We start from the raw sequence: 20,310 nt of genomic DNA, 5'->3' as shown, positions 1-20,310 counted from the left end.
GATTCAGGAGAAAATTGTGTAGAATGCAGGCTGCAGTGACCACCGAATCAGCATTTGATGGCTTCACATTCATCTTTGTATGGAGTACCCTCCATCTAGATGAAAGAATGCCAAAGGCACACTCGATAACCATCCGTGCCCTAGACAACCTGTAATTAAAAATGCGTCGCCATTGAGGAATTTGCTTCCCAGGAAATGGCCTCATCAAGTATGTCTTGAGGGGAAATGCTGCATCTCCCACCATGGTGAATGGCATTGGCCCTTGCGCTCCAGACCCTGGCAAAGGGCAGTCTGCAGGCACAGACATCTTTTTGGCCTCCATTGCTTGTCCAAGTGATGAACCACTATACACACCTCCATCACTTGTTCGTCCAAAGTCACCCACTTGTAGAAACGTAAATCTGTACTCTGCATCAGCCAGTGAGAGGAGGACAATAGAAAATGTTCCCTTGTAATTAAAATACAAGCTCCCCGAATGTGCTGGTGCCACTAAGTTGATGTGTTTTCCATCGATAGCACCTATGCAATTTGGAAAATTCCATTTCTCCCAAAATTTGGAAGAAATATTTCGCCACATTTCCTCTGATGGTTTTGGAAACTGTGATTCCATCATTTTCCGCTCAATTGCTCTGCATGTCATCTGCACAGATTCAGCCACTGTGCTTATCCCGAGCCTATACTGAAATGCTAGGCTGCTGAAACTTTCCCCTGTGCCAAGGAATCTGTGAACAGAAGAAAGAATAATGTATTAAACTAAACATGTATTTTCTATTTCAGTAACTGAATGTAAGCGGCGATGGAGGCTGTTAAGAGACGCCTTTGTAAGGTGTAAAAAACAAAAGAAAATGCCTAGTGGCTCTGCTGGTGGCACTGTGAAGGTGTGGAAATATGAACGGGTGATGTCTTTCCTGTTGCCACATATGCAGGTCAGAAGGTTAGTATGTGTCAAATGTTGACATTATAACTGCACAATGACATAGAAACAATACTTGTGGTAAAATTTCTATAGTATAAATTTTTAAAAATGGTTCTAAATGCATAGCTATATTACATCGTACGTGCACATTTATCACACCTGTTGTTATTTCAGTTCAAAAACCACTTTGCAGCTGGAGGATGAACCAGTGGACATGAGTGTGGTGGATGAGGATGTAGATCCAGAGATATGCCAGCTAAGCAGATCACAAAGTCCCTTCACTGATATGCAAAGGCCAGTAACACCTGCACTGGAAAGTGAAATATCTTCAACCCCCACACCATCCCTGGCCACATCTACTCCTTCAACATCAACACAATTACCTTACACCCCCGTCCTACACCCCAGAGTGCAGACAATAAGGAATGAAGGTCGACAGAGACAAAAAAGGAGAAGAGTTGATTCACCCAGTCCAACAGAACAACAACTTCTGGATATTATAACTCAACCAACAACTACTGCACCACCTCATGTACCAAGACAGGAGGATGAGATGTATTACTTTGCACTCAGTTTAGTGCCTAAACTAAGCAGGCTTCATCCGAGGAACCAAAATAGGGCACAGATCCATATCCTCAGTTACCTATCAAATTTAGAGTTAGAGGATGAAAATCAGCGTCAACAAGCCACACAAGCCGGCCCTGTGTTCTCACGTACCCAAACACCAGGTTTTCAGCCAATCCACCCCAGTACCTCCTGCCACGATGTCCAGACCCATCACCCACACCATATCACACCTCCCCCAACTACATCCTACCATCAGCATGGATTAGAACAGGACTCTGGTCCTGTGTATCATCAGTTACCTTAGTTTTATACAGTTCTTAGTACACTACACTTATTAGCTTATTGTGAATTATTATGTTTGCAATATTTTAATATTTGTTTATGTTGGTTATGCCAATAAGTTATTACTTTGTTCTTCTTAAGGTGTGAAGTGTTGCTGTTAATCTTCCTTATATGTACAAAGTTTTACCATATGTGCAAGACTGCATTATGTTTGAATATTCAGATATATGTCAACATATGTGTATGTTCACACCTATACTAAACTTATATATAAGTACAGTTTTTATAACTACAGTTGTTGAACATTTTTGTTGTGACATTTTCAAAATATGCAAAATAAATAATTTTTAAAAAATTAAAGAAACATATTGCGTTCAATTTATTACTATACATATTCATTCGTATTCAAGCTGTTCTTACCTCAGTGTAACAGCAAGCCTCTGTTTGGGTTCGATGGACAACCGAAAAGTTGTTGTTTGTCTTGTGATGTCTGCTCCAACAAAAGTAAGAACTTGATCCATTTGCTCTGTAGACATTCTGAAGTATTTCATGTGCCGGTCACTGTCAAGACGAAGTTCTGAGACAAGGTGGTGATATGCTCCAAGTTGTCTTCTCCGCTGGTTAAGTGGGTGAACCCACACTCGTCTCCTTCTTCTCCTTCGTAACAACATATAGAGCGCGACCACCTTTCTCTTGTCAACAACACGCACTACATGCAAAATAAAGAGAGCTAATCTAAGCATTTATAAGCATTCACATTTACAAAACACAGAATGGGAAACTACTTACCCATTGTTGTATTGGTTTTGCATAAAATCGAGGATTGAACCGGCGTCAGTAGCGCACTGCAAAAACGTGTCCTGTGTGAAAGCACAATGACCGCTTCCTGCTTCTGCACCGCATACGTAACGCACACGGACTGCATACGCACTGCATACGGAGTATGTGTGAAACAGGCGTAAGACTGGACCAACCAGCCAGTAAAATGGCGACATGTCTCATATGTTACGCAGTGCGGAAAACACAGAAGGAATTGCGGAATCCAGTCATTAAATGGAATTTACAGTTTAACGTGGAATGTCCCAGAATTTGTCAAAGTTTGGATGCATTAATCAAAGGTAGGTCATTACACTTAAATCAAATCGCAATATGGACTAATACTAATCTGCAAACGGAATGTTTAAATATGAATTATGTGTGGCTCTGCGTTAATGATTTCAGATAGGAAACATCAAACGGCACGCAAAACTAACACGATACGTTTGAGCATCTCAGCACATACCGTTTATCAACATGGACCGCAACGCAAACAAACTTGCACGAACCTCGAACAGCTTTGTTCGGGAGCTAATGTTGATTTTGCGACACTGTTACTGCTGCGAGATCCAGTGAGAAGTGTTTTAAATTGCCGCACAATGAATAAGGTTGATGTGAGATCTAGTGAGAATCTTTCAAATTAGTGATGGGAAGTTCAGATAATTTTACCAACTCGGATCTTTGAGTCTCGTTCAGCAAAATGAATGAATCTTTTTTTCAAGTAATTTCGTTAATTTTACCAAAATATAGTTAAAAAGTTTCCATAACACACGTACTGCTTACACAAACGTTGATCACACTACAAACAAGACAAAACTATAACGCTATTAGAAACGGAAAAGATTAATTCATTGTTTACCTGGATCTTCGGTCTATGATTAGCTCCCTCACCTCTGTCCGGGTTTGAGTCGTTTGTTCATCACGTGACAGCCCCATAAGCTTAACCTATGCTGCCTGAGCCGGAAACAGAATTGATTAGTTCATCTCTCGAGTCTTCGGGTTTGAGTCGTTTGTTCATCACGTGACAGCTCCATAACCTTAACCTATGCTGCCTGAGCCGGAAACAGAATTGATTAGTTCATCTCTCGAGTCTTCGGGTTTGAGTCATTTGTTCATCACGTGACAGCCCCATAAGCTTAACCTATGCTGCCTGAGCCGGAAACAGAATTGATTAGTTCATCTCTCGAGTCTTCGGGTTTGAGTCGTTTGTTCATCACGTGACAGCTCCATAACCTTAACCTATGCTGCCTGAGCCGGAAACAGAATTGATTAGTTCATCTCTCGAGTCTTCAGGGTTCTGCTGTGTATTCAGCTGTTACTATGGAAACCATAATATTTCAGCGCTCCAAAAATACTAGTTTATTAATAAATAATTTGAATATCTCAAACTTTTCCCCTCCACATTCATGGTAATTACTTTAGCTGGGGCTTTGCGGCCAGTTTAAGCTTACTGCGTGCATTAGAACGCAGAACTCTGCTGAAGGCACTTGTTAGCGGGACACTAAACACCTCCACCGCGGAATAAATAGCAGAAACACTGTATTTTATGCTTGTTAGTGTGTTTTTCTTCAGATATTTGTCTTTTCTCTTTATTACGACAGATGAGTTGTTGTAAATTGTTAAGCACTGTGTTTTCATAGCATTCAAAATGTGGAATCGTGTGATTTAAAAAATAAATTTTGCGGAATTAGTGGTGTTAGCGCCTTTTGATAGCACTGCTCTGTAACAACTCTTACATATTGGCTTGCTTGTGTACTTTGGCTTTTCATGTTCATTTGTTTCATATCCTAAATATTTCCAGATAGCACTCCTGCTGTGTTCTTTATCAAACAAAGGCGGTCGCGGGGCGCCGTGCTCACCTTTCTGTTCGCTTCACTTGAATAAGAGGAGACAGGCACTGCGGTCACGTGTGGTGTAGAAGTGAAAGTGACATCTCAGCTAGTATCGATACTTCGGGAAATTAGTATTGGTATCGTTCAGATATTTCAGTATCGATATTTATCAAAATATCGATATTTTTGACAACACTACTAGCTACTTGAGTACTTGTTCCATCGGATACTTTTTTACTTTTTTTACTTGAGTACAGATTTTGGGTACTCTACCCTCCTCTGTTGATTAGTTAATCTCTCGAGACTTTGGGTTTGAGTCGTTCATTCATAGTTGCGCAATTGCGCATGCGCAACTGAATGAATCTCTCCCCGGGACGACTCGTTCTTCCCAAGTCACATTAAAGATTCGTTCAAAATGAATGAATCGTTCAAGAACGAACCATCACTATTTCAAATTCTGCCCAGAATTCTCTGTTATAAACAGGGCTGGTGTATGTCAGAAAACCAGATTAGTACATTTTTCACGGAGGTACAGCACCGCAGATTTAAGCTCCAAACGTAATCAAAACTCAACTGCTTGTAGCTTTCAAGTAACACTTCAGACCTTGTTGTTCAGGTGTGTTTGATTAGGGTCGAAGCAAAACTGCAGGGCTGCAGCTCTCCAGGACCGACGTTCACCACCCCTGCTCTCGGGGTCTCTTATGTATTCAGCACATCTCACTTCACATTTAATTGGTATAAAAAAAAATATTGCCAGTTATCTTTTAAAGGACATGTTTTGTATGATGTGTTTTGGGGTATTTTGGGGTAGTTTAGCTCAACCCAGATCAAACACATCTGAACCAGTTAATTAATCACTTAATTAGAGAAACATGAAAAACATGCAGTGTTTATGGGCCTCCAGGAACACTCCACTTTTTTTTGGAAATGGGCTCATTCTTTAACTCCCCCCGAATTAATCAGTTGAGTTTTACCGTTTTGAAATCCATTCAGTCGTTCTCCTGTTGAACCGGTTCTTACGAACAGTTCGTTTTAAAGAACCGGTTCAAAAAAACGGTTCACCAGGCTGGGACTCAAGTCAACATTCACTTAAAGTTAGTAGCTAATAACTTAAACAAAATTTTGGTCTGACAAGTTTCTGACAATTACGTTTTGCATCTAAGCACCCATATACAGTTACATGCAGTGATCATATGAGAAAGTCTTGATATAACAAATTATAAGATCAATTAATTCTAATCAGAAACACGATCAGCTTACTATGCACATGGACAATCCATAAAGATTTATGTGTTATAAATATACGTTTCACCAGATCCCCTCATTCAAGTCCTCAGTTAACTGCTCATAGCATTAGCACAGAGACAGTAGTAAAAAAGAACTAGTTCGGTTCAGATGGAGTCAGTCATAGCAGGAGGTTGTTTATGTTTGGCAGCTGCACGAGTCACACATGCGCACAGTATCAGCTCATCGATTCTCAAATCGGACGCGTCCGAAAGAAACCAGTTCTCGTTCAGTGTACTGGTGATCCGACAACCGCTTCATGCGCATCATCAGCTCTCTTTTCACAGCCGTTCAAACACTGTTTGAGTAACTAAATAACTCGGGAAATTGGTTTATTACGAATCAGCGGGTGTGTCGGGCACGTTAAAAAGTAAGAAACTTTAAGTAACTTGTGGATTAGTGCTTACTGGAGACACGAACTGTTTCAAACGATTCAGTTCGATTTGGTGAACTGGTTCGACCGGTTCACTAAGAAGATCCGGTGAAATAGAACGATTCGTTCGCGAACCGGACATCACTAATCACTTTTAGCATAGATTAGCATAGATTATTGAATCCTATAAGACCAATATAGCATCAGCGGTGTATACAGCTTGTGATATTCCAGCTAGGTAACTCCCAATGTGACCGGCTTTTTGAAATTGTGATCGAACATCAGGCACTGCTTGATATTACTGCGCCTGCTGCATCTGTATTACGGCAGCAAACATCCTTGACTCTTACGCCGGAATGGGAGTGTAGTTCTTATCGGCCTAGAAAATCGCAGCTTTACGTTTTCCACTGATCTTAGGACACAAAATAACTACAAAACATTCAATTTTTAAATAGGACAAATATCAAAACTCACTGGTCATTTTTGAACACAATGCTATATTGTTGTCATAGGATTCAGTGATCTATGCTAAGCTATGCTAAAAGTGATATTGCCAGAACAGGAGAACGGCTGAATGGGGGGTTTTTAATAAAACCTCAGAAATAATTATTGTGTGATGAATTTTTAATTTTGAAGGTTGAGTGGGGAGTTTGTCCCTTTTCCTTTATTTTTCCTTTCCTCTCTTAAATTTATTGCATTTGATCCCCTAGGAGACATAAAATATGGTACATCATAATTGAGATCAGTCAATATCTAGGTTTCCTAATATATTATAAGATTGAATAAATTGTACAGCAGCCAGCTTTAACTCTATAGGACACCAGCCGACCATGATCAAGTATGGACACCATGAAATGAGATCTAGCATACATGCATTACATACAGTATCTATACAATATCAATACAGTATGTTTTGGTGTTACCTCCTTTGTGGCATTAAAGTGGGATTAACTTTCATTTCTTTGTTTTCCCACCTTAGGCCCAACAGCACTAAAAGAGGAGAGAGAAGTACTGATTGAAACTGAAGAGAAAGATCAGTATGAGAATCCTCATGATTTCATAACTGGAGAAAAATCATTTTGTTCCTTACAGTCAGAAAATATTTCTGCACAAAAAAGAGCTCAAAAGATAAGAACGAATGAAAAAGGAGAATTTAAAGTCCACAAGAAAATTCACACTGGAGAAAGGCGTTTCATCTGCCAACAGTGTGGAAAGAGTTTCACTCGAAATAGTAGCCTTAAAGACCATATGAAAATTCACACAGGAGAGAAGCCTTTCATCTGTCAACAGTGTGGAAAGAGATTCATTCAAAAAGGAAAACTTAAAGACCACATGAAAATTCATACTGGAGAGAGGGGTTTCATTTGTCAACAGTGTGGAAAGAGTTTCTCTCGAAATGGAACCCTTAAAGACCACATGAGAATTCACACAGGAGAGAAACCTTTCATCTGTCAACAGTGTGGAAGGAGTTTCAGTGAAAATAGAAACTTTAAAAGACACATGAGAATTCACACAGGAGAGAAACCTTTCACCTGCCATCAGTGTGGAAAGAGTTTCAGTCAACAAGCAGAATTTAAAGTCCACAAGAAAATTCACACTGGAGAGAGGCGTTTCATCTGTCAACAGTGTGGAAAGAGTTTCACCCGAAATGGAACCCTTAAAAGGCACATGAGAGTTCACACAGGAGAAAAACCTTTCATCTGCCAACAGTGTGGAAGGAGTTTCAGTGAAAATAGAAACCTTAAAAGCCACATGAGAATTCACACAGGAGAAAAACCTTTCATCTGCCAACAGTGTGGAAGGAGTTTCAGTGAAAATACAAACCTTAAAAGGCACCTGAGAGTTCACCCTGGAGAGAGGCCTTACGCCTGCAAACAGTGTGGAAAGAGTTTCCATATAAAATTACAACTTACAAACCACATGAAAGTTCACACTGGAAAGAAACCCTTCACCTGCCATCTGTGTGGGAAAAGTTTTAATCGAAAACAAACCCTTTATACACACAGGCGAATTCACATTTTAGAGAACCTTTTTACCTGCCAGCAGTGTGGAAAGAGTTTCTCTAGTAAAAGATACCTTAACATTCACATAAAAGTTCACACGGGAGAGAAGCATTTCATCTGCCAACAGTGTGGAAAGTGTTTCACTCTAAAAGAAAATCTTGACAGGCACATTAAAATTCACAATAGAGAGAAGGCTAACAGATCCCCAAAGTGTGGAAAGAGTTTCAACTAAAATGTGTAAGACAGTTCCGGTCCTTGATTCTGATTGGTTGAACCACATCTGAAGTTGTTGTAAATTACTCTAAAACCCGACATTCTTTGTTGCTGATGTGTTTGCTTGGAGAAAAAACAACAAATGATCACAGACCCGCTTCACCCAATCCAACACTGGCTGCCTTTTTGTCTACAAATGGTCTTACTATGGCAACCAGGACTTCTGTGCCAGACCAGATAAACTTGATGACTCAAAAGTATGTAGAGAGAATCTTTTTTAACTAATACTCTAAAAAATGACACATATCTCTATCTCTCTCAGCTCTTCATTCTTCTTCACTTTCCACCTTGGAAGAAACTCCCAATCACCACAGAGTCAGGACACATTTGGAATTCATCGCTCTTCAAACTCAGAAAAATATAATCAAGTCCAAAACCTTGAAACCATGAAGACTTTCATCCAAGACTTCATTCAGACACTCGTCAATGACCAAGGGAATGCAAGTATCAAAAAACTTTACCCAACAAACAGAGGTTTAGTTTAAGTTGTAAACACTGTTGTAAAATGGCACTGATGGTTTCATTCAGGTGGTAAACTAACTCTTTCAATAGCCATAATTTTCTTCATAAGTTTCTCGATTGGCTCCATTCATCCAGTCTGACTTGCCCTTCCTCCATGTATGAGTGATTGTCAAGTCAAGTCAAGTCAAGTTTATTTATACAGCGCTTTTTACAATACAAGTTGTGTCAAAGCAACCTTACAGTATTAAAATAATAAGATAAAATGACAATAAAAGTGCAAAAGTTCCATATTGCAGCAAAGTCAAATTGGAGAGGACTCATCTGGTTCCCGTGGCCTTGTGCCGGTGGCTTTTAGGGTAGGAGTTCTTTCTGATGATCTGTCCCTGGGGCTCATCTAGTTGACACGGTATCCGCTGACATTCGGCTGTAGGTGTTTATCCACCTCTTGGTTTGGACTGGATCCGGGGGACTGCAGTGACCATCTGATCTGGATACGGACTGGATCTGGTGGCTATGGCGACCTGGGAATAAGAAACAAACAGACTAATATTAATGTAGATGCAAGAGTTCCAAGTTGCCACAAAATCAGATTGGAGAGGACTCATCTGGTTTTCGCAGTCTTGCGTCGGTGGCCGTCTAGGTGATGGGGTCTTCACTGATGATCTGTCTCTGGGGCTCATCTAGTTGATGTGGTCTCTGCTGACATTCAGGGCTGTAAAGGATATCTCTAGGTGCTGATGGGTACAGACTGGATCCGGGGGACTGCAGTGAACGTCTGATCTGGATACATGATCGGTGGCTACGGTGACCTCGGAATAAGAAGGAAAGATACTAGTATTAGCGTAGATGGCATTCTTCTTCTGATGCAACGAGTACATCAGGTGTTTTAGGAAGTGTCCCTGGTTCCGGTTGACCTAAATAATGCAGCCTAACAATCCTTTAACGGATTTGGACTGTGAAATGTATTAAGTGTAGGCCAGGTTAAAGAGATGTGTCTTTAATCTAGATTTAAACTGACAGATTGTGTCTGCCTCCCGAACAGTGTTAGGTAAATTGTTCCAGAGTTTGGGCGCTAAATGTGAAAAGGACCTGCCGCCCGCAGTTGATTTTGATATTCTAGGTACTATCAAATTGCCGGAGTTTTGAGAACGCAGCGGACGTGAGGGACTATAATATGATAAGAGCTCGCTCAAGTACTTAGGAGCTAAACCATTCAGGGCTTTATAAGTAATTAGCAAGATTTTAAAGTCTATTGTATGATTGTTTGTTTCAATTAGTCATCCAAGTGTTAGCCACAAATAAATGTTTATTGAAAATAAAGCAGCACTCAACACAGGTAAGCAGAAAATCAGAGGAGTTCACACTGATTCAACAGGGGTGACGGTGGGCCACAGAGTGCTCAAACAGGAGAAAAAAAACAAAGCAAAAACGGCACAGGACAAGATGTAGCAGACATCAAATGGTAATCTCCACAGACACCACAGAAACACGATCACACCATGAATGAGATGACAGATTCACTGGATTTATTCCTTAAACAGAGTAGTGAGGCAAAATTAGTATACACAGACATCGGAAAGCCTACTCTCTCATCCCTCTGCTTCCCGTTCGCATATCATTTTCCTTCATGTGTAAATGTATAGCTACTAAATCACCTTACACAACATAACGGTCTAAATAAAAGATAGATATAGTAAAAACATAAAATTTTTCCAAAAGTTAACATTCAAATAAAATGAAAACTCATAAGAATGCATATATAACTGTACTGTAACTCCAAACTTCATTAAACTCTGGTTGTGAAATTACTGTGTACAATAAATTTCTTTAATTTCAATAAAATTCTTCTTTTCTTTTTTTTTGTATGAACAACCTGTGTCATTGCATGAAAATGTACCACAAATCAATTGGTATAAAAATAGCTTAGCATACACTGAAGTACACATGCTTATCAAATTAAATTTACAAATTACACAATGTCCAGTCAAATTAATGAAAACGAACCGAAATAACATACCTTAAACAGAGTAGTGAGGCAAAATTAGAGCACATGCAATCATGCACTATAGTGAGAGTAAAATGTCGGAGATTCAAAACGGCAGATTCAACAAACCGCATATTAAAAGCAACTAGAGCTCCGTAATTAAATATTTCCTCCATGTGCAAGCCATTGACCTAACAGCACTGAAAGAGGAGAGAGAAGATCTGAATGAAACTGAAGAGAAAGATCAGTTTGAGAATCTTCATGATTTCGCATCTGGAGAAAATTATTTTTGTTCCTTTCAGTCTGAAAAGACTTCTAAACAAAAAAGAGCTCAAACTACAGGAACTAGGAGTTGTTTTGCTTGCGTTCAGTGTGGAAACAGTTTCACTCAAAAAGGAAGAGTTCACACTGGAGAGAAGCCTTACACATGCAAACAGTGGCGGAGCTAGAATTTTTTACATGGGGTGGCCGGGGGGTGGCCACTGCTATTTCAGGGGATCCACACACACGCACTGTACTCATAAAGTTGAAATAATAAATTAAGGAATTCTAAAGTTTTTTTTTTGCAAAAAACAATGCTGAGTTCATTTACAAAAACATTAGCATAAAGAAAAAGCAACCAAACAAAAAATACTGCAATTAGACATAGGAGACATCAAACCCGGATTTGAAAAGAAAAACAAAAACACAATTTTAGTTATCAGTTACAAACTTATCCTAGGTATGTTTAAAACAACATAATTCTACTGTTCTGATGAGAACTGGCAAAACGTTTCACGAATTCATCCATGTTGAGGGAGCGTGCCCTCCTTGACTCAACATTGAGAATCCCTATAGGTGACTTACCCTGTCATCAGACATTGTCGTCTTAAGGTGGGTTTTAATAAGTTTTAACGCAGAAAAGCTTCTCTCGCAAGTTGCATTGCTCACTGGTGTAGCAAGAGAAATTTTACAAAGTCCAAATAACATTGTCAATTAAATATAATAACTTACATACAGGGCACAAAATTAACTTTTTTACTTTTTACCAAAAAAATTTAGGAGCACCCAATTTCTTTTTTAGTTATGCACCGATATTGATTCTTCATGTTCTATTCTTATTGCCGATGTTTTACAAGCAAATGGGCTGATTCTGAAAGCCTTTTTAACATATTTATTTTATGCCTTAAGCAAGGGACAAGAATGAATGATAATATGAGTACATGAACAAGATATTTATTTTCTGTATTATAGGTACAGCCATTTAAATAGAGGCAACCACTGCATTTTTAAACAACCTACATAAATAATGTATAAAATATATTATAAATAACAAAAAATAAACGACACAGTTCTTTCTTAGTCGTGTAGACAATAAATGCAGCCATAATCAAAGTAGGCTACTCTTTCAATATTCAATGTGCAAATAGAGACAAAATCTTTTAAGCATTATACAGAGCTATAGACAACTATACAATTTATTATAGCCCACATACTAATATTTAATAACAGCTTCTATAATTTATGCAGCCTAATTCTCATGCATTGGGGAGTCGCTCTCTAAACGTGGGGTATTAAAATTGCTTTTGAATGCGGTGCGCGTTTTACTTTTGGTTTCGTTTTGATCGCGCAAAACTCTCAGCAGCACTGAGCGTGCATTCTATAATATAAGAGATTACTTTAACAACTTTAACCTTTTAAAAGTGGGAGGACACCAACGGGATTTTGAGAAACGTGTCCCCAGTGAAAATTACGCCCTTGTGTGAGTGCAAGTCTCCCGCTGAGTTATCATCTGATGTGAATGTATGCCACGTTTTACAGTAGCCTATATTGAGACTGAGACTTTAAATGTAAAAATGTAAAGATTAAGTTCAAATGGTTATGTAATGTTGGTGTGAACAGCGACCTGTCACTGCATCAGCTCACAGCAGTCTGTGCAGTAGTTAGGCTAGCAAAAGTTTTGTAAAGAAATGAAACCAAGTCGCACCACAACAATTTCTCGCTCTTGCATAAAATATAATTAAATTTTGGGAGCATGCGACAAAACTGTCGCAATTTCGAGCCCTGTACATACATGTACATGTAATACTAGCACAGATGAAGTATAGCGTTAACTGTCTAAAGTGTGAATTGATCTCTCTAATCTCATTAAGTTAACTGATGTCGTCTGCGCCTAGTTAATTTACACAACGGATAATAAACGTTACTCAGCAAACAAACCTTATGATAAACTATAAAACGTATTTCAAATATGATGTTTTATTATTCGTTTTACCTTGAAACCACGCTCATGCCTTTGGCTCGTCTTGATTTGAAAATGGCTTAAGCATAAGCAGCGTTACCGGCAAAATTCTAAAGCTTCTTTAGACAAATGAGATGTCAATCAGTATCAGGTACTGCCAGCAGCAAATAAAATTTTGGGGTGGCACCCCGGACACCCCTCTGGCTCCGCCACTGCATGCAAAGTGTGGAAAAAGTTTTGCTCCAAGTCGAAACCTTAAAATCCACCAGAAAATACACACCATGGAGAACCCTTTTACCTGCCAACAGTGTGGGAACAGTTTCACTCATAAAGGAGACCTTAACAAGCACATGTTAGTTCACACTGGAGAGAGGCCTCACACATGCAAACAGTGTGGAAAGAGTTTCAGTCAAAAAGGAAGCCTTGACAGGCACATGAAAATTCATAATAGAGAGAAGCCCAACAGATCCCCTTAGTGTAGAGTGAGTTTCAAACTAAATGTATATAATGGAACATTCTAATTCACATTTTAAAGCATTATGTTTTGTCCATAGTACACTTTAAGCTCAGTCCAACACAATATAGCTAGTTGACACGGTAATGCATAAAAGAGCAAGGAATAATATGGATTATGGACAATGCTTTGCTCTGTCTACAATGTAAGAACTTCACATTTGTGTATCATGAATTGAAAAGAGATCTCACAGGAAGTGCAGTTTTTTGGTTGAAACACAATAAAGGACATTGTTAGCATTTTTAACATCACCGTTCCGGGTTACAACTACAACCCTTGTTCCCTGAGAAAGGGAAGGAGACACGAGGACATACAGAGCGAGGCTCCTTCTTCCGTCATCTCCACCTTGGACTCTGTTCATCATCTTCCTCCCGGATATCCATTCTCCTCCTTCTGTTGTTCCATCAGTGCAAGGATGCGTCTTCCAGAAGGGGGATGATATGCCAGGAATATGGACCTGTTTTTGTTTCTGTGTGCCCTTTTTTGGTTACGTTCCTTCCCTTTAGTCCAGTTAGTCATTCTGTGCACCTGTGTTCCCCAGTTACCCCATATATTAAAATCAAAGTCTGTGCATTCTGTCTCTGTTGGGTCTCTATCGTCAAATACGTGTATCTACCCCCCCCCCCCCAAAAAAAAAAAATTCTGGTATCACTGTCTCCAGTTACCCACTATGTATGTTTATAGTGTTAGCCAGTTTGTAGATTATGTATTGTTATTATTTTTATCTGTGTCTCACACAAAACGCATTCTTCGATGCGCATCTCGGACTTGCTGTAATAGTAACAGGTCCGTAAACTTAAACCTGCTCGGGAGCAGATTTATTTAATGTAAACAGCATTTAGGCTGCGCTCCTGGCGGGTTATGATTGGTTGAAATGGCGAGGTCACATCTGACTGGTTAAAGAGCACGACTGACGCGGACTGACTCGCGTGGGAAAAGAAAAGTATCTTGCAAGAAATTGTAGAAAATAATTGCGACGATTCACACACGAATGATGACCACAGCCTCACACACACACACACACACACACACACACACACACACACACACACACACACACACACACATGTTGGGTTTACATGTTTTATGGGGACATTCCATAGGCGTAATGGTTTTCATACTGTACAAACCGTAATTTCTATCGCCCTACACCTACCCTACACCTAAACCTAGCCCTCACAGGAGATTGTGCACACTTTTACTTCCTCAAAAAAACTCATTGTGCATGATTTATAAGCCTGTTTCCTCATGGGGACCTGAGAAATGTCCCCACAAGGTCAAAATATACTGGTATTCCTATCCTTGTGGGGACATTTGGTCCCCACAACGTGATGAATACCAGGTACACACACACACACACACACACACACACACACACACACACACACACACACACACACACACACACACACACACACACACACACACACACACACACACACACACACACACACACACACACACACACACACACACATACATATATTTATACACTACCGTTCAAAAGTTTGGGGTCAGTAAATTTGTATTGTTTTTTTTTTGTTTTGTTTAAGAAATTAATACTTTTATTCACCAATGATGTATTAAGTTAGCAATTTATTAAAAGTTAATAATAAAGAATTTACATTGTTATAATTAAAATATAAGTTTTGAATAAACACTGTACTTTTAAAACTTGTTATTCATGAAAGAATCCTGGGGAAAAAAAATCACAGGTTCCAAAAGATATTTGGCAGCACAACTGTTGATAGGAAGGATCATGTGACACTTAAGACTGGAGTAAAAGCTGATAAAAATTCAGCTTTTCATCACAAGAATAAATTCTATTTTAAAGTATGTTAAAATAAAAAACATTATTTTATATTGTAAAAATATTTTGCAATATTACTGTTTTTTTTTCTGTATTTTTAATCAAATAAATGCAGCCTTGATGAGTATAAGAGACTTCTTTAAAGACTATTACAAGTCTTACTGACCCCAAACTTTTGAACGGTAGTGTATATAAAAATAAAAATATAAATAAAATAACATATCAAGGAAAAAACATGTAACATGGGCAGCACTAACGCATTTAATGTGTTCACTACTTTTTGCCAGCCCTCTCTCCTTGCCTTTGCAGTGTTCCCTTGTGTTTTAATTAAACTCTGAAACTCCTGAAATCCCTCAATCAAGAGTTCTTGCTCTGCTAAAGAAAAATACTGAGCTCGCTCCTTCGGCATGTTCGCCGACCAATCAAAGAGTTGTTGATCAATGTTTCTACTATCGATACGTAGCCCCTTTTAAGCCACCCAGTGATCTCAGATTACTTCATCCAGCTATACTAATCATCAACAACAGGTGCGTTCGGAGAACCGGAATAGCGAGCTCATAGTTAGTGCGATGATTTGATCTTGGATGTGTCATTTGATCTTGGATGTAGTAAGCAAGGTACGAAGAACGGACTCCAGCAGTGCATGTGACGACTACCAAAGCAACAACAGACATCCATACATTACAGTTAAACATGGTGAATTGTCATAAGGAATGACCATTTACAGCTGAAAAAAAAATCCAACTTCAGAACGAGTAAATTTAGTTTAATGAGTAAGATTACAGGCAAACTGTGTTTAAAATGCGACATTATAGGCAATGCATGAAAACAAAACATGATACACTCTCACTATAGTAAAACCATGGTAAATAAAGATAAACACAAGGAAAATGGGTTTTGTTTGTTTTGTTCATTCAGATTTTAATTTATAGTAAGACATGTCTTCATACAGTTGTAATCGATCAGCCAAAAACACAACATGGTTACTACGCTTTCACTATAGTAAAAACACGGTAAATTGTCATAGAGAATGACTACATTTACAGCTGAAACACGTTTTTTTCCCCCCATTTAAATCGAACTTCAGAACGTGTAAATGGAGTTTAATAAGGAAGATTAGAGGCAAACTAACATTGTTTCATTCACAAGTTGCGAGTCAAAAGTTTGTGAACACGAAAACGGATGAACGACGGACGAAAACGTAACGAGTTACCAATTGAGAACATTGTAAACAGATATGAAGAAAGAAGCAAACATTTATTACTTACTTTGACAAGTTATTAGATGTTCCGTTCGTCTGATTTTTTACATGAATTAGAATGAAGCTAAGCGCGGTGGGTGGCAGCGTCCATTCTCATTCGGCAACGCGATGGGCTCTCAACAATGGAGCGTGTGCGATGCGATTGGCGCCTCGTCCATTCTCACGATGGACGGCGAGCGACGCGATTGGCTCTTGTCCATTCTCACAATGGACAGCGAGCTCGGCGATTGGACGAGGAGACGGCCGCGGAAACAGACGATCCTGCTCCAGGTAGCGCCACAGAGACAGCCGCTGTTGCTTGCTGCCGCCGGATCACCGGTGTAAAAGCAAGGGTTAGGGTTAGTGATAGGGATTAAAATCGCTCGCACTAACAGCGATATCTGTTTTGAAAGATGTTTCGCCACCCTTTTGGGAAGAAAGAGAGTCAACAGAGCCGCCCAACGTGGGGCTCGAACCCACGACCCTGAGATTAAGAGTCTCATGCTCTACCGACTGAGCTAGCCGGGCTGGTCGTGGGCTTCTTCACCGGGGTCGGACCCAGTTTTCATCGGCCCCAAATTACACAGGCGAAACGGAGGCTATCGCGTTGTGCGAGACTGTCGAGCCCTCCCCGTGGGTAGGGCTTAGAGCAGGCTTAGAGTTTTCTTGTGTCGGTTTTGACCCAATCTGTTTTTGGGAAGCGCAGTTTGACCCAGCAGTGCGGGCCAACAACACGTTCTGTTTTGCCGCGTGAAGGCGGGTCAATGCTTTGGACAGCGTATGGTTGAGATGTGATTTTCCACCAATTTGGGGCACCTTTCTTAAGGAAATCAAGGATGATTTCATGGGAAATGGCAAACTGCTGTAGCGTTTGGCTAACAAGCCAAAGCTACAAAGGATGTACCGGTGCCCCGTCGTCCGAGCAGAATCCACATTCGGCCGTAATCGGAGGTTACTACTAACGTTCGATTGTGTCTCATAGGGAGTTTGACGCAGGGCCTAAGTGGAAAACAGGCCCTCGGCGGCTGAAACAAAAGACGAAGAAGGCATCCACATGCACATGATTCAGGAGTGTTAAACAAAGAAACCACGCAAGATGACGAGGTGGTCCAGCGGTTAAGGCGGTGGAAGGCTAATACATTGTGCTCGACATGCACTGGAAGCTTTAGCGCCACTGAGAGCCCACCGGACCAGACAGGCCCAACCTGTTTACGATGGGTAACGGTGAGCTGTAATTGCGCTGCAGTTTAATGATACCCGTCTTGAGGACATATTTACAAAACAACAAGCCTTCTGGCTCTGGCGCTCAATCATCAGCAGACACCTTTTCGACGAGAAACAAAACCTAAACGAAACAAGGCTATTTTTTCTCAACAATACTCTAAGCCTCCAGAGAGGCTAGCAAAAATTGCCAAAGCTGACTGTATTTCAAGTCATCCTGGCGGGGTATTGGGTAAAGTTTTCAACCAGCAATGATCGCGCCTCGGATAAACCTCACAGGCTACAATATTGCCTCTGCGAAAGAATGCCGGCGACGGTCGTGACCTTTTCAGGCACCTACGTGGATGTGAACCGACAAGGTGGTAGCAAGCTTTAAACTGCCGCACAAACAGTCTCCTGGCACGGGTTGCTGCACCGTGTTTCTACGGAACAGATTAGAGGTGTGTAAAAGACGGCTCATTCACTATTCCCTCTGTGCTCAAAACAGCCTGCTGAAAGCACAGCAGCAGCAGCTGAAAAGGTCCGCAGCATGGCCTCTCTCAGTCAGCAAGGGGGCGGGGAGGCCGAGTGGTTAAGGCGATGGACTGCTAATCCCATCCTTGTCGTTCGGTTCCTTTAGCACTGGACCTTAATCTAGGTCCTGGGGATCCCATGCTGAACTTTTTGTGTGTCCTCCTTATCTAACACACTCAGTTCAGTTCTTTGAGTTCTCCACTAATGAGCTGATGATCTGAATCGGGAGTGCTAAATAAAAGACACCACGTAATATGACGAGGTGGCCGAGTGGTTAAGGCGATGAACTGCTAATCCATCGTTCGAATCCCATCCTCGTCGTTCGGTACATTTAGCAGTGATCCTCGGTCCTGGGGACCCCACTCTGCAATTTTTGTGTGTCTTCCCTATCAGTTCAGTTCACTGAGCGCTCTACTAATGAGCTGGTGGTCTGAATCGGGAGTGTTAAACAAAAGGACCGCGCAAAACGAAAGGTGGTCGAGTGGTTAAGGCGATGCAAGGCTAGTCCGTTGTGCTCGGCACGCCTTGGTTTGTGTGGGTTCGAATCCCATCCTCTTCATTTGATGCTTTAGCACCACTGAGAGCCCACCGGAACAGACAGGCCCAACCTGTTTACGATGGTAGCGGCGAGCTGTGATTGTGCTTTAGTTTATTGATACCTGCCGCAAAGTCTTGAGAACATATTGACAAAACAACAAGTCTTCTGGCTCCGGCACGCTATGATCGGTGGACACCTCTTTGACGAGGACCAACAACCAGCCACGCCAGTAAAAGGAAACAAAACGAAGCAAGACTATCTTTCTCAACAAGCCTCCAGAGAGACTGGCAAAAATTGCCGATGCTGACTGTATTTCAAGTCATCCCGGTGGGGTATTGGGTATTGACTTTGTGGCAACATGGAACTTTTGCATCTACATTAATATTAGTCTGTTTCTTCTTATTCTGAGGTCACCGTAGCCACCAGATCCATTCTGTATTCCGATCTGATGGTCACTACAGTCCCCCGGTTCCAGTCCGTACCAAGAGCAGATGGTGGATCAGCACCTTCAGCCGAATGTCAGCGGATACTATGTCAACTAGATGAGCCCCAGAGACAGATCATCAGTAAAGAAGGCATCCACATGCCACAGCAAACTACTCGAGCTGGTGAAAATGTTCACCAAACACCCGCCGCTGAATTCTTTTAAAACAAGCCAGCTTATTGAAGGTGCACAAGATAAACACCCTGAGAAAGCTGTGCCTCACAACCCTAAGAATGGCATAGGCGTTAGTGGACACCTGACGCGCGTGCAAAACTCCGGCATTTCACACGTCCCTGGGTGGGCTCGAACCACCAACCTTTCGGTTAACAGCCATACGCGCTAACCGATTGCGCCAAAGCTGGGGAACAATAGTCTGTTAAGGGGGGGAGGAAAAGGAAGGAGGGGGAAGAAGGGGGAAAAGAGAAAAAGAAAGAAAAAAGAGAGAAAAAATGAGGAGAAAAGAAATGAAAGGGAATTTTATCTCTTTGAACTGTTTTTGGAGTGTATATTTACAATAAATTATCTGAAAAAAAAAAATGTTTTCTCTGTTTTCCTGTACATTTATATGGGAGTAAGGATGATCACAAGCTTTCCAGTTCATATTAGTGTTGCCATACATTGAAGTGTTTACTGAATGTTTTATTTATCAGTAATTATCACATAAATTATGTCCAAATGAATGAAATTATTTCTGAAATGACAAAAATAATATTTTATTAGATTTATATTACTGATTATTGATATCTTATTCAAAGTTTTTGGACTTTAAATATATTTCTGCTGTAGTTATGTTCTAAAACTTATAGTACAAAAATAGTAAATTTATTTATTAAATAATCCCCAAATTTATCAACATTTTTAAAAGGGCCTATAACCGTTAAATGATACTATAACAAAGACATACAAAAAGAGTTATTTAATCATGACCAAACTTTTATTTTTCAATCAGTCATAGCCAATTATTCATTATTCTTTTT

At 40.3% G+C, this 20,310-nt stretch overlaps 1 protein-coding gene and 2 non-coding genes across 3 annotated transcripts in view; 1 reads left to right on the top strand and 2 right to left on the bottom strand.

Annotated features, from left to right (window-relative positions):
• The window catches only part of LOC141340597 (uncharacterized), a 164,792-nt gene that overhangs the window by 34,648 nt on the left and 109,834 nt on the right, over positions 1–20,310 (top strand). Inside the window, exon 3 of the mRNA XM_073845634.1 lies at positions 7,567–7,958. Coding sequence (XP_073701735.1) covers positions 7,567–7,958 — 392 coding nt within the window. The remainder of the gene's footprint in view (positions 1–7,566; positions 7,959–20,310) is intronic.
• trnak-cuu (transfer RNA lysine (anticodon CUU)) lies at positions 17,033–17,105 on the bottom strand. The gene has a single exon. It is a non-coding gene; the product is annotated as a tRNA-Lys (tRNA).
• Positions 17,964–18,104, bottom strand: LOC141283436 (U4 spliceosomal RNA). The gene has a single exon (XR_012338150.1). It is a non-coding gene; the product is annotated as a U4 spliceosomal RNA (small nuclear RNA).

The sequence above is a fragment of the Garra rufa genome, chromosome 1 (genome assembly GCF_049309525.1).
Source record: "Garra rufa chromosome 1, GarRuf1.0, whole genome shotgun sequence".
NCBI classification, from domain to species: Eukaryota; Metazoa; Chordata; class Actinopteri; order Cypriniformes; family Cyprinidae; genus Garra; species Garra rufa.
This window is presented reverse-complemented; position numbering and strand designations above follow the sequence as displayed.